Consider the following 15,149-nt stretch of genomic DNA (forward strand, 5'->3'; position numbering starts at 1 on the left):
CAAGTAGCTGGGACTACAGGTGCCCGCCACAACGCCTGGCCATTTTTTGGTTGCAGCCATTATTGTTGTTTGGCGGGCCCGGGCTGGGGATTTGAACCCGCCACCTTAGGTGTATGTGGCTGGTGCCTTAGCCGCTTGAGCCACAGGCGCCGAGCCAAGATTTGAAGATTTTATAGCTTTAGCAAGAAACCTGTATTCTTTTTTCCTCAAGTTATTAAGGGGATACAAATATTTTTGGTTGCACGGATAACTTTTGAAACCTGGATTCTAAGTTTTTTCATTATTGGTCACTATCTTTCTTTTAGATAATACTAAGAGTCAATTCTTTTCAAGGGATATCTGTTCTAATTTTCTACCATTAGTATGAAAAGTTTCGTTACTAGGAGATTAAAGAAAGCCTACATGTTCACACTAAATGTCAAAAGAAGTTGGTTACTGTAAGAATCAAATATACATTAACAGACAGGAGTGAAGTTAACAAATGGTAAAATCTTTTTCAGAAACCTAAATAAGTTATATAATGAAAAATCTTAGGTTGACTAGTTGCTTTATCAGAAAATTTGGCAAATAAAAAATAAAATCATCTTGCAAGTCTTCATTAGATTAGACTCTGAGAAAGCTTAAAGTAGGCAAAAGTAACAAAAAACAGTGGGTTTTCTACCTTCAACTATAATTTTATGTGAATCACACCTGGCATGGTAGCCTATTGGCTTACTGGAAAACTAGATCTAACAAAAATACGGGAGGGGATTATTCACAGTTACTCTTCTTAAGTGATTTAAACATTTTAATCCCATCTTCAACTTTTCATAATACTTCACAAGCACAAAAGTATTTCCAGGTTTAGTATAAACGTAATTTTCATAATGTCCTATGAGGAATGGAGAACATATTATTCTCATGTTTTAGGGGTAAGAAAAGAATTTGTTAGAAAGGTGGCCATATATATAAAATCAATGTAAAAATAAATTTGAAAATGATTTACATTATGAAATTATTCACTTACAAGATTCATTATTTAATATATAACAGTAAGGCTTATGAATGGAGAAAGCTAAGAATTTAAAGAACCTTCAAGTAATGGTTAGAAATGAAGATAAAGCATAAAGTCATAGTCAATCAGAAATTATTAGATTGTATTACTCAGCAATATAAATTTTCTGTAGAGATTATTTGTAACATTTTTGGCTTCATAGAAAATGCATATGCTGAAAATATCTAAGGTTGAACATGCCAACAGTTCAAGAACAGGTTGTTTTTCTAGTATAAAAGCAGTTTGTTAAAATTATAAAAAGCAGATTGCTATCAACAAATGATGTTTTTTTTTTTTTTTTGAGACAAGAGCCTCAAGCTATCCCCCTGGGTAGAGTGCCGTGGCATCACAGCTCACAGCAACCTCCAACTCCTGGGCTCAAGCGAGTCTCCTGCCTCAGCCTCCCAAGTAGCTGGGACCACAGGCGCCCGCCACAACGCCTGGCTATTTTTTGGTTGCAGCCGTCATTGTTGTTTTGGTGGGCCCGGGCTGGATTCGAACCTGCCACCTTTGGTGTATGTGGCTGGTGCCTTAGCCACTTGAACCACAGGCGCCAAGCCAACAAATGATGTCTTAAAAAAATATCACTGATAGGGTGGCACCTGTGGCTCAAGGAGTAGGGCACCGGCCCCATATGCTGGAGGTGGTGGGTTCTAATCCAGCCCCAGCCAAAAAGAAAAAAAAACCTGCAAAAATATCACTGATAATACCTATACACTCAACACAAAATGCTAGTTTATAAACAACACAAATTTTACAGCACTGAACTCCCTCAAGAAATCCACTGACACAATAAACTAACTGAAATAAATATAATGGATAGTCTTTAATGGAATAAAATAAATTAAAAAAGTAATAAAATCCTTTGTGTAGATACACTTTGAATAGGATTTTCCAGATTTACTGAAGCCTCTTTGGAGAAAAGTAAGCAGTTTACATCCTTATGATACTGAACTGAAGGTGTTATTTATATGCTATCAAAAATATGACAATTTTTTTATGCTGTATTAAGTTTACATTCACTATTATGTACTTTATGACTGGTGTGTTCTAATAGACAATAGAATTTCATTTTAAGATTTTTCTTAAATATGCAAAGTAAACTATAAAGCAGGCAACCAAAACGGCATCCTGGAGTTGGCCCTGGAGGGGAAGATATAAATGATGAGATTTTCCAGTCTGAGATTGGGATTAGAGAGCTGACTGAACAGATGAAATACTGCAGAACATCTTTATGTAGTATGAATATAGTCTAAAATCCAATTATTTTGCCACTATGTAGAAGTTTATCAGATACATTATTTTTGATTAGTAGAATTTATCTTTTATCTATTATTTTTTAAATGTACAAAAACAAAATAGTATCAAAAACAAGGACTGTAAAGTTACATTAGAACTTTCAAACACATGTCTGTTGATATGAAAGGCTAAATTTATTTCATGGTTTGTTTATAAGAGAATTAACATCCAACATTAAAGTTGGAATTTTGTTCCTTGGTGGATCTGGAAAATTTTAGTTAGTAATTTGAATTGCTAACTACAAAGCTCTTTAAGTATACATTTTTTATGCAAAGAAATCTTAAGAAAATATAACCAGAGGCTCCGCGCCTGTGGCTCAAATGGCTAAGGTGCCAGCCACATACACCTAAGGTGGCGGGTTCGAATCTAGCCCGGGCCCGCCAAATAATGATGGCTGCCACCAAAAAGTAGCCAGGCATTGTGGCGAGCACCTGTGGTCCCAGCTACTTGGGAGGCTGAGGCAGGAGACTTGCTTGAGCCCAGGAGTTGGAGGTTGCTGTGAGCTGTGATGCCACGGCACTCTACCCAGGGGGATAGCATGAGGCTCTGTCTCAAAAAATAAAATAAAATAAAATGTAACCAGCACAAAATGTTAGCTGTAATTAGCTACTGTAGTTCAAAGATGAGGTATTATCTACAGAAAATTATGTCCTTAAAGTTTAGATAATGGTCCAAAATAGGTTGTCTTCAAAAATGGAATCATGAAAAGAATTCAAAACATACTAATTTAATCTCCCCAAACTTTAGTGGAGACTATTTGATTCATTTTTGTTTTTTTTTTTGAGACAAGAGTCTCACCTTTTTACTCTTGGTAGAGTGTGTGGCATCATAACTCAGCAACTCTTGGGCTCAAGCGATTCTCTTGCCTCAGCCTCCCAAGTAGCTTGGACTACAGGCATCCACCACAATACGCAGCGTTTGTTTGTTTGTTTAGCAGGCCTGGGCCAGGTTTGAACCCACTAGCATGTGGCTGGAGCCCTAACCACTGAGTGACAGGCGCCCAGCTGATTCATTTTTTTTTGGTAAGAAAAAGAAATTTGATAGCACTTGAGACTTCCATTTAAATTATAGTATTGGGCAGAATAGCTGACATTAAAAGTTATCTATACCAGTAATGGCTTGACTTACATTACAATTTCATTTAGGCTGAAAGTCAATTTGATGTTTAGCAAAATAATCTTTCAAAAGGGGTGACTCATGTAAACACATGAAGGTTAAAGGCATCTATATACAGAGATAGATTATTTCTAAGCACTGTTTTTGGAAGAATTCAGCTAAATTGGTAACTATGGCACTTTTGGATTTCTGAAAAAAATATAATCTCAGGATTGCCACTGAAACACAGGCATAAGTTCAAATTAGCTTTTTATTACTTTGTACATTTAGGTTTTCATTAAGGTAAATACTTAAACCTATACTGTAGGTTTGCGTCTGTTTAAAAAGAATGAGAATGAGAGTTTTCAGCCCATTTTGGCATAATATTCAGTCTCAATCATTAGTGTCTGTCTTATCTGTAAAGGGTCCATATTTTACTTAAATTTAAAAAAAGGCAAAAATCTTTATAATACTAAGATGCTTAAGAGGACAATAAGCGAGACTCACATATTGTGAATTTTGCTTGCTGTTACCTTTTAACTATTAGCATTTAAATACATGTATTCACCAATTAACAAAAATGTTCACAATAAAAACACATTACATCTGTTCACCTCATAACATACACCCTTGTCAAAGCAAATCAGAGCATAAACATTTTTCTTTGAATCATCTCTGAAATGTATTAGTTTTAGAGCAACAATCTCTTTTTCGTAAAAACAGGTCATTTATATAGATTACATTCCTAAAGTACTAGTATACTTTCATGGTTACCTAGTATATATGCTCTAATTTTATGCTTAGATATAAAATATAGTGTTTCAAAAAGAAAATTAAACATAGCCAAAAAAGAAAACCAAAAACAAGTATGCAAAAACATTTTATTTATAATAGATCAATATTTTTTGACATGAAAGGCAGCCACTTTCAATTTCTCAGGAATGCCTAGAATCCACCAGTTTTCAGAAAGACCAGTCAACAATTATTTCACTGTAGATAAATGAAATAATTTCAGAATGAAATGTTTATATGCCTTGTTCTGTGGCAAGTTATTTTATAAATTTTAACGTGTGGTAAGGTAGCTTTTTCAGGGAGCCAGTGTAATCCAACTGTGTTCCAAGTGTATTGAACTAGTTTATACAACATACATGAGAACTGCCTATGTGCACCAACTGTGCTCGAATGAGAATTATCTTTATCAAAATATTCATTTTTCAAAAAGGCCTCACATTAACCTTTCAAACCAATCACCCCTTTTCTAAGCCCAGCACTCTTTTCTACTTCAAGTTGCATGACTGTATAGACAACTGTCAAATTCCATTGGAACTGTACACTGACTGACTTTAGACTCCATGTAATACATATCAAACACAAGAATAGTCACAAACTTTAAGGGACAAGGTGGTAATTAACCAATAATTTAGCAAGCATCATTTTTAGTTTAGAGGGAAAAAAGCAGCCCCCAAATATCCTTAACTTTTCAGTACTTCTTTGTGACAGACACAATGAAAAGATAATCTCTAAAATTAAAATTATTAGAAAATATCTTAAAGAAAATGTTTTACATAGATGTTAAATTTTAGATTTAAACTATATTTTCTTCCGTATTTCAACGTGGGAAAAATTTCACAATTTTTAGCTCTTCTGAGTTACATTTATTTTTGAGCGTTTATATCTACTACACAACAGTTCATAAAATTCACCTTGGTTACCTCTCCCCATGCTTATGTGCTATCTTTCTTTAGGTATGTCCATTATAGGCATGCAAGTGCTGGGGAGGTTTAAATAGCACTTAAAGCATATTCACGAGAGCTCTGAAATGTTGAAAGTTTCATCATTAACTATTTACTATAGGATTTGTAATTCAAATTCATCACAGCATTCTAAAGAAATACTGTGTGAACGGAATGTACACAATTCCTACAGAACACACAAACTGAAGTCCAAAAGGCACAGAGTAATGCTGGTGGCTCTTTCTAGTCAGTTAAGAAACAATAAAAAGTCTGCATTATTCTTTCATAATTTAAATACTTAAGTAATCTCCACTTTTATTACTTTATAACAATGACTTCAAATTTACATTATTTTAAGTACCATTGTAATAGCTTAGTGTATAATACAGATATTTGCTAATATCCCATCGAAAAATTAAAAAAAACACCTCTTCACTATATATATATATCTGTATATATATATAAAAAATTATTCTGAAACACAAGAACATAGACGGGGGATTTGGTACAGACTATCAACTCAATTTTCTATCACCAGAGTTGTAACTTCAAAATCAACAGATATACAGCAATAATCAAAAGCAGTGCAAATATCTTTGGAGGTTAGGATAAAATTATAATGCAAGAACATAAAACTGAGGAAATAAAAAAGGCAAGTACTTCAAGTACAAGGAACCAGTCTGCTTGAGGTCCATTTTAGTGTTTACTGGGGGCTTCCTTCCTGCTTCTACTTCTTTCTCTGAAACACATTGGCCAACATGGCACCTGACGTTGTCAACTGGCCCATTTTGTTCAAAAACTTGGTCTTTGTATCTTCACTCACTAAGCTTGCAGCAATTGACATTGAGCTAGGAAAGAAATTTTAAAATTCATGTAAAGCAATTAAAAAAGGAAAATATCAATTTTTTTCAATTCTTCATATCATATCATTAACAAATACATGCAATTCATGTTAGGAATTGGCATAACAAAAGGAAAACTAATTATCTGTGGACAGCAGTTTTTGTCCACATTCTAGGTTAGGAGCTTTCATGTTCATCCTTTATGTTAAAAAAAGCAATATGTGTAGTGCTTAGGAGCAAGTTTGGGATTAGACTGAATCAGTCAGTATTTGGCTCTTGCATCAAGTACAAAATTTAACTCTTTTTTTTTTTTTTTTGAGACAGAGCCTCAAGCTGTCCCCCTGGGTAGAGTGCCATGGCATTACAGCTCACAGCAAACCTCTAACTCCTGGGCTCTAGCGAGTCTCCTGCCTCTGCCTCCCAAGTAGCTGGGACCACAGGCGCCCGCCACAACGCCCGGCTATTTTTTGGTTGCAGCCGTTATTGTTGTTTGGCGGGTCCAGGCTGGGGATTCGAACCCGCCACCTTAGGTGTACGTGGCTGGCGCCTTAGCCGGTTGAGCTATAGGCGCTGAGCCCAAAATTTAACTCTTAAAGTTTAAATATCACCTATTTGGATGACTATTAGGATGATTCCAAAATATTTACTGAATCACATTCCTTAACTGCCTCCCTTTCTTACCCTTACTCTCCAAAAGAAGGAATACTTTAAAAGTTGGTTTATGATATGGTCATATCAGATTCCAAAGAAGGATCATCATCAAAAAGACTATTTGAAGTCAATTTGAAAAGGCTAAAATTAGCTAAAGATGGGATAACTTGGGCATCAACAGGATAATAAATTCAAAGCATCAAATTACATAAAATGTTTACATACATGAGTTTATAATGATACTTTAAAAAAAACCACCTGATTGGTCACCAGAGGGGGAATCACTTCATTATTTTGAAAACTGGTAAATAAAAAGATTTAAACATTTATCTCGCTTTTACTATATAAACTATACCATTGGGTAACAGCAATATTGATGGGTTAAGTTTTCCTTTTCTGAAGTATTATAGAAGATGGCACAGGAATGATGGAATCAGAAGATTACATGTATATTTTGTAATCTAATGAATTAGTGGAGCTAGGAATTAACCATTGACCTGTTAATATTACCAAAAAAAGGGGAGAGACGTAGACATTATCTGCCTTATAATAAAAAAACATTTCCTTTTATGAAGCAATCTTGTTGAAACAAATAAACAAACATGCCCTCAATTTGATTAAAGTCTCTAGGATCTAGAACTAACAAATTTACAGAGATACAGAAGAACATGTTGAGTAATACAAGGGAAATGAAATCACAAAATTCAGACTGTGGGAAACTCTACAGGACAAGTGATCTAGTTTCTTCAATAAGTAAATTGTATGGAGAAAAAAGTGACAAGAGGGGAACCTTTTATCTGTGCATTGAAAGAAATTTAACATATCAACCAACTGCAATATAGGGGACTCATCTGGATACTGACTCAAAGAAACAAACTGTAAGGAAAACAATAAATCCTTGATGACATTTATCAAACAATTAGAAATTTGAACAAAGGCAGTTGATGATACAAAGGAATTGTTATTTTAGTATGATAATGTATTTCTAAAAATAACATTTGTCTCTCAGAGATAGTTTTCTGAGTATGGAAGGAGGAAGTCAGTGGGGATGGATGTCATAAAATTGACTATGAGTTGATCATTTCTGAAGCTAAGTGATGGATACATGGGAATTCATTATAATTTCTGTTTATTTGAAATTCTCTATAAAAATACCAGCAATGATATAGATAATTTGAATACTTCTGTTGTTTTATGGTAGGTACACATGGATAAAGAAAGGATTCTACACATCAAAGAGGCCTGAGAGCAGGGAGGTAACAGAGAGTATGTGTATATGTGCACAGATTGACAGGATGAAGCAATTATTCCTTAAAGAAAATGATTTTGAGCTTTTTATGTCTAACAGAGTCCATTTAAGATTAATCACTCAAGGTTACTTCAGTAAGAATCTGTAATTTGCTCAATAACTAAGAAAATGACATGAAAGTTATGTTAACCATTTTGATGAGAGTATTTCAAAATGTATTTGAAAACAGCACACTGTACCCCATAATTGCATTAATGTACACAGTTATGCTCTAAGAAATAAAAAAATAAAAAAAGAATTTGTAATTTGTAAATTACTCCCTCTCCTGAATGTTTGATTTTACTTTTTCACATCTATATTTATAATTTTAATTTCACCAAATCTTTGAATTCTAATTAGTGTGGTTAGAGAAACATGTGATTAGAACAGTCCCAAGTTTACTATCCTTTTGGAATGAATTGCTCACATTTCTAGATATTGTTTTGATTAGTGAGTCCCCAACATGGCTACATCTTAGCATCTTCTTGGAAGCTTTTAAATAGACAGATCCTTAGGCTGACTCAGAATGTTGAGAACATGGGGTAGATATGTGAATTTTAAATTCTCTAGGATTCTGATAAAGAAGTTCTTGAACCACCTTAAGAACTGCTGACTTAATTTTTTTTATCTCCCACATAGATGACTATAAAATAACACAAAATGAAACAATACACTTATCTGTAGCAAATTTAAATGGAGAAGTTAAGGTTAAAATGACCTTAAAAAAAGAATTAATATCTTACCCTGGAGGCTCTTGGACGGTCTTGTTTTCTACTTTTTGTTCACATTCTTTTATCATGGAACTTAAAATAACCTGAATAAAAAAATTACTATAGTGAATTACACTTTTACACAGTAAAATACTATGGTTGGAGCTAAAGATTTATTCAATTTTTCATATTCTCATAAGCTAAGAGGTTAATTAAAAATTTAAAGTTTAGGCCATTACTTTCTTAAATGAATTCATATTAGACTGCTAGACCAACTATAGAAATAGTTTTAAAAATTCTCAATCACTTACCTTAATAATTTATTTCAGTTTTCACCATTCTTCTTTCTAAATCTGTTTTCTGTACTCCTTTAGCTTCCCCACCATCTAACATTAAAAGTAAAATTTATATACCTCTATATACTTAACATATATACATAACTGTGGTCACACCCATACTTTCCTAGTAAAAGCTGTTCTGTTCTATGTCCTTTTGTTTTTGCCAGGTTGCAAAAAGCAAGATGCTTTACTTTAATCTACAGAGCCAAGACTACAGCTTTGTCATTACTAAAATATAATTAGGTTGCCTGAGAGTTAACATCATTCTTGCAAGAAGACTGAGTGACAGAAAGTGTGGAGGGATCTAACTAAGTTGTTGCTCTGATTGCTTTCAGCCACATCAGAAACTGAACAGCCCTCTAGAATATTCTTGGCCTATGCTTGGGTATGAAGTAAACAAATTGTTTACTTACTATGTGCCAACCACTATTTTAGATACTCTGAAGAGAGTAAGTAATTAAATTCCCTTTTTGTGGAGCTCATATTCTAGTAAAGGAGAGATATACCCACTTCTCTGCTGATAGACACGTTGATTCCATATCTTTGTTACCATGAATAGGGCTGCAATTAACATTGGGAGGTGCAGGTATCCCTTTGATATACTGATTTCTGTTCCCTGATGTTTAAGATTTTGAGCATTTTTCACCTACTTGTTGATCATTTGTATGTCTTCTTTTATAAAATGTCTATTCATGTCACCTGGCCACTTTTTAATGGGATTACTTGTTTATTTTTACTGTTGAGCTGTTTGAGTTTCTTGTGTATTCTGGGTAATAATCCCTTGTTTGATGACTAGCTAGCAAATACTTCCTCCCACTCCACAGGTTGTTTCCTCACTCTGTTGACTGTTTCCCTTGCCGTGCAGAAGTTTTTCAGTTTAATGTAGTCCCATTTGTCTATTTTTGTTTCTTGTGCCTTTGAGGTCTTAACCATAAGATTTTTGGCTAAACCAATGCCAAGTGTTTTCCTATGTTTTCTCTTAGTAGTTTTATAGTTTTGGGTATTACATTTAAGTCTTTAATGCATCTTAGATTAATGAAAGTGATAATTATTCAAAACTAAATTTAAAAGAAGGCAAAAAACAGCAATATCAGAAATGAAAAAGAGATACAATACAGATCACACAGTAAGACAAAAGGACAAATAAAGTTTAAAAAAGAATATATTATCTTCGGATTTCTTTTTTACATATAAAACACAAAGAAAAAATCCAGAAGCATTTTATTATTATATGAGAATTAGTAATAATAATTCTCAAGTTTACCAGATATAAGTTCAACATATAAAAATTATATCTATTGCCAGGTGCAGTGGCTAACATCTGTAATCCCAACACTATGGGAAGCTGAGGAGGGTGACCTGCTTGAGCTCAGGAGTTTAAGACTTGCCTGAGCGAGAGTGAGATCCCGACTCCTAAAAGAATGCAAAAATTGGCTCGGTGCCTGTGGCTGAAGTGGCTAAGGCACCAGCCACATACACCTAAGGAGGTGGGTTCAAATCCAGCCTGGGCCCACCGAACAACAATGATGGTTGCAACCAAAAAATAACCAGGTATTGCGGCAGGCACCTGTGGTTCCAGCTACTTGGGAGAAAGAGGCAGAAGACTTGCTTGAGCCCAGGAGTTGGAGGTTGCTGTGAGCTGTGATGCCACAGCATTCAACCCAGGTGGACAACTTGAGGCTCTGTCTCAAAAAAAAAAAAAATGGAAAAACCCAGCTGGGCACAGCAGCTAGCACCTGTAATCCCAGCGGCTTACAGAGGCTTAAAGCAGTGGCCACGGCCAGAGCCTGATGTTGCAGTGAGCTATGATGCCTTTGCACTCTGCTGCTCAGGACACAAGGTGGGACTCTGTCTTAACAACAACAACAACAACAACAACAACAACAACAAAAAGCAAAGACATAAAAATAAAAAATAAGCAAGGAAATAAAAAAAAAATTGTATCTATTTTTATATACCAGAAAGAGTTACAATTATAATGTTACAGATATAAGGTATCACACTTTTTTGGGTCAAATTAAAAACTTTACTGACAGACATTATAAAGGAGAGTTAAATAAATGTAACATATAGCATGTTCTATATAGCAAGACTCGAAATTCTTTTTTTTTTTTGGGCCAGGGCTGGGCCTGAACCCACCACCGCCAGTATATGTGGCCAGTGCACCACTCCCTGAGCCACAGGTGCTGCTGCCTAAGACTCAAAATTCTGAGAATGAGGAAGTCACTACACATTAATTTATAGGATCAATTTAATTTCAATCACCATCTTTCTTGAAATCTGACAACATACTAATACAATTTATATTAACAAGCTAAAGGTCATAAACAGTTGAAAGATTCCTGAAAAAGGACAGGGTGCTGGACTTGTCTGACTAGATTTTTGGACTTTTACAACTGCAATAAAAACAGCATATTATTATTACAATAATTGGCAAAGTGAAAAAAATATTACCCATAATAGGCACATACATACATGGGGACATATATGATAGAGGTGGAACTGCCAATCAACATAGAAAGAACTATTCAGTGAATAGTACAGGGTAACTGGTTATTCATATGTGAAAAACATGTAATTAGAATGCTACCTGAAAACCAATTATAGATAAATTGAGAATTTTATTGTGAAAGGCCAATTTAAAAAATTTTAGAAGTACAGAAGATAATGCATTTTGGAAATGATCAATTTGACTTTAAAAAACTGGCTCGGCGCCTATAGCTCAACCGGCTAAGGCGCCAGCCACGTACACCTAAGGTGGCGGGTTCAAATCCCCAGCCCGGGCCCGCCAAACAACAATGATGGCTGCAACCAAAAAAAAAAATGGCCAGGCGTTGTGGCGGGCGCCTGTAGTCTCAGCTACTTGGGAGGCGGAGGCAGGAGACTCGCTTGAGCCCAGGAGTTGGAGGTTGCTGTGAGCTGTAATGCCACGGCCCTCTACCCAGGGGGACAGCTTGAGGCTCTGTCTAAAAAAAAAAAAAAAACTAAGACTAAGTGTTCAAAGATGAAAAAAATGTGAAAAGACATTATCATAAGTTGGAAAAAGATATTCATAAAATACAAAATGGACAGAATATTCCATTTCTAGATGCATAACAAATTTCTTAGAAATAACAGGAAAAAGACAACCTAAATAAAAAATAGGCAAAAAAACTAAATAGATTTTGATAGACCACAACTAGTCAATGAGCATACCAAAAAATGCACAAGTTTGATAGTAATCAGAAAAATGCAAATCAAAACCATAATGAGATAGCATTTTATATCTTCCAAATTAAAAAGTTTAACAACTGCCAAGCAAGTATTGGCAAACATAAGGATGCAAAGGGTATTCCTATATATTGCCTGTAAGAGTATTGCTAGCATTTTGGAAAATAATTTAGCATTTGTAGTAAGCTGTATAACTTGTTAGTTCCATTCTTAAGTATATATCACAGATAAACCTTTGCACATGTATATCAGATGTTATTATTTCTGTTTATAGTAATAAAATATTGGAAATAACATGAAGTCTGACAATTAAGTTTGCGAACTTGTTGCAGTGCACTTACAACTGCAGCAGCCTACAAACAACTTGGTAAGGATTCAAAACCTGGGGATATCAGTGTCTCACAGTTGTGTTTGTGTTGATGTGTTGCAGTGCCTTGCTGCGTGGCATTCATTATTGTGTGTTTTTGTGTACCATCACAAGAATGTCAGAGCTTGAATTAGAACAATGAACAAACATTAAATTTCTTGTTAAACTTGCCAAGAGTGGAAGTGAAATCAGCAACATGTTAGTTCAAGTTTGTATGGATGATGCCATGAAGAAAATGGTAGTGTATAAATAGATTAAACATTTTTCTGAGGGAAGAGGAAGCATCACTGATAAAGAGAGGTCAAGGTGGCCAGTAACAAGCAGAAATAATGAAAACATCGCAAAAATTCATCAAATTCTGCATCAAAATTGTCAGCTGACTGAGAGAAGCATAGCAGACAAGTAAACATTGATAGAGAAACAGGAAAATCTTAATTAAAAAATCTTGGCCAGCAACTCATGACAATATACTAACTCACATGGTACAGCGTGTGAGGAATTTTTAGCCAGTGTACATATAAATAACTGTATTGGAACACCCTTCCTACTCACCTGACCTGGCCCCTGATGACTTTTTTCTTTACTCAAAGATAAAGGATATATCGAAAGGAAGATATTTAGGTGACACTCAGGACATCAAGGTAATATGATGACAGCTTTGATAGCCATTCCAGAAATGAGTTCCAAAATTGTTTTGAAGGGTGGACTAGGTGCTGGAGTTGGTGCATAGTTTCCCAAGAGGAGTATTTTGAAGGTGACCATAGTGATATTCAGCAATGAGCTATGTAGCACTTTTTCTAGGATGAGTTTGTGAGCTTAATTGTTAGACCTCATATGTTCACAGCAAGGAGAATAGATGAACTATGACATAATTCCACAAACGAATACTATGAGGTAATGACAATAAAGAAACTACATCTATAAATATCAATAAGGTTGAACCTTATGCAACAAATAGAAGGAAAAAAGCAAATCATGTAAGAATACATTTAGGAAATCTCATACACATATGATATGCTTTCAGGAAAAACAAGTAAAACTAAATAATATGTTGTTTATAGACAGACATATGGTAAAATAATAATAAAAACAAAGTATAATAAGTAAAATTCTGGGCAAGTGTTAAACTTGCAGGATCACAGGAGAGAGACAAGATTAGGAAGGGGCACATATGGAGTTTTAAAGATATTGGTAGTTTTAGATTTCTTAGATAATTGCATTAGTTTTGATTTAATTATTATATTTTATACAACACTGTTATAGTTAGTCTTATGTGTCAAATTGGCTAGCCTATCATACTCTGTTATTGAATCAAAGAGTGTCTAAGCATTGTTGTGAAGGTATTTTGGAGATAGGGTTAACACCTATAAAAAATTGACTTTAATAAAGGAGATTACCCTTGAAACTGTGGGTAGGTCTCATCTAATCAACTGAAGGCCTTATGAGCAAAAAGTGAGTTTTCCTACAGAAATTTACTTTAAATTTCTGTCCGAGTTTTTAGCCTATCGGCCTATCCTCCATATTTTGGACTCAAGATTCCAACATTCAGTTCCTGCCTGAGTTTCCAGCCTTCTGGTCTTTCCAACACATTTAGGACTTGCCAGCCCCCACAATTGCATGAGCCAATTCCTTAAAATAAATCTCTTAATATATCCTGTTTTGTTTCTCTGAAGAACCCTGTCTTATACAAACACATATGTGATATACCCTTTGGATGTATATTCTACACTTCACATTATGAAATTATATTCTGTTGAAAGCAATGAGAATATGCAAAAGTTTGAAAGCAAATGAAGATGATATATAGTGGAGATAATGAATTAATTTAGCAAGGCTGGGAACAGCCAGTGATGAACATGAAAGGCAGAGGGAAAAAAACGGAGAAGGAGAGATACATGGCTATATCAATAAAAACACATGCCAGATGATAAAAGGCCTTGTAAGCAAGACATTTTTAAAGGGATTTAAATTGAAGAATAACATACACATTTTTTTCATCAGCCCACGGAACATACTCCAAAATCGATCATATCTTAGGTCACAAGTCTAACCTCAACAAATTTAAAAGAACAGAAATTATTCCTTGCATCTTCCTGGACCATCATGGAATAAAAGTTGAACTCAGTAACAAGAGGTATCTGCAGACTCATACAAAAACATGGACGCTAAATAATCATTATGCTGAATATGCAAAATATTATGCTGAATGATAGCTGGGTCAGAGATGAGATGAAGTAGGAAATTACCAAATTTTTGGAACAAAACAATAAAGAAGACACGAATTATCAGACTCTCTGGGATACCACAAAGGCAGTCCTAAGAGGGATATTTGTAGCACTGCAAGCCTTCCTCAAGAGAACAGAAAGAGAGGAAGATAATAACTTAATGGGACATCTCAAGCACCTGGAAAAGGAAGAACATTCCAATCCCAAACCCAGAAGAAAGGCTCGGTGCCTGTGGCTCAAGCGGCTAAGGGGCCAGCCACATACACCTAAGGTGGTGGGTTCGAATCCCCAGCCCGGGCCCGCCACACAGTGATGGCTGCAACCAAAAAAATGGCCGGGTGTTGTGGCGGGCGCCTGT

General features: G+C 35.0%; 1 protein-coding gene across 1 annotated transcript in view; it reads right to left on the reverse strand.

Annotated features, from left to right (window-relative positions):
* Positions 1–4,294: 4,294 nt before the first annotated feature.
* Positions 4,295–15,149, reverse strand: part of KIAA1468 (KIAA1468 ortholog) — a 122,459-nt gene continuing 111,604 nt past the window's right edge. The window contains exons 27-28 of the mRNA XM_023512362.1: positions 8,685–8,755; positions 4,295–6,008 (exon numbers count right to left, since the gene is read on the reverse strand). Coding sequence (XP_023368130.1) covers positions 5,888–6,008; positions 8,685–8,755 — 192 coding nt within the window. The 3' untranslated portion in view covers positions 4,295–5,887. The remainder of the gene's footprint in view (positions 6,009–8,684; positions 8,756–15,149) is intronic.

The sequence above is a fragment of the Otolemur garnettii genome, unplaced genomic scaffold (assembly GCF_000181295.1).
Source record: "Otolemur garnettii isolate 467f Iridium unplaced genomic scaffold, OtoGar3 scaffold00027, whole genome shotgun sequence".
Lineage (NCBI taxonomy): Eukaryota > Metazoa > Chordata > Mammalia > Primates > Galagidae > Otolemur > Otolemur garnettii.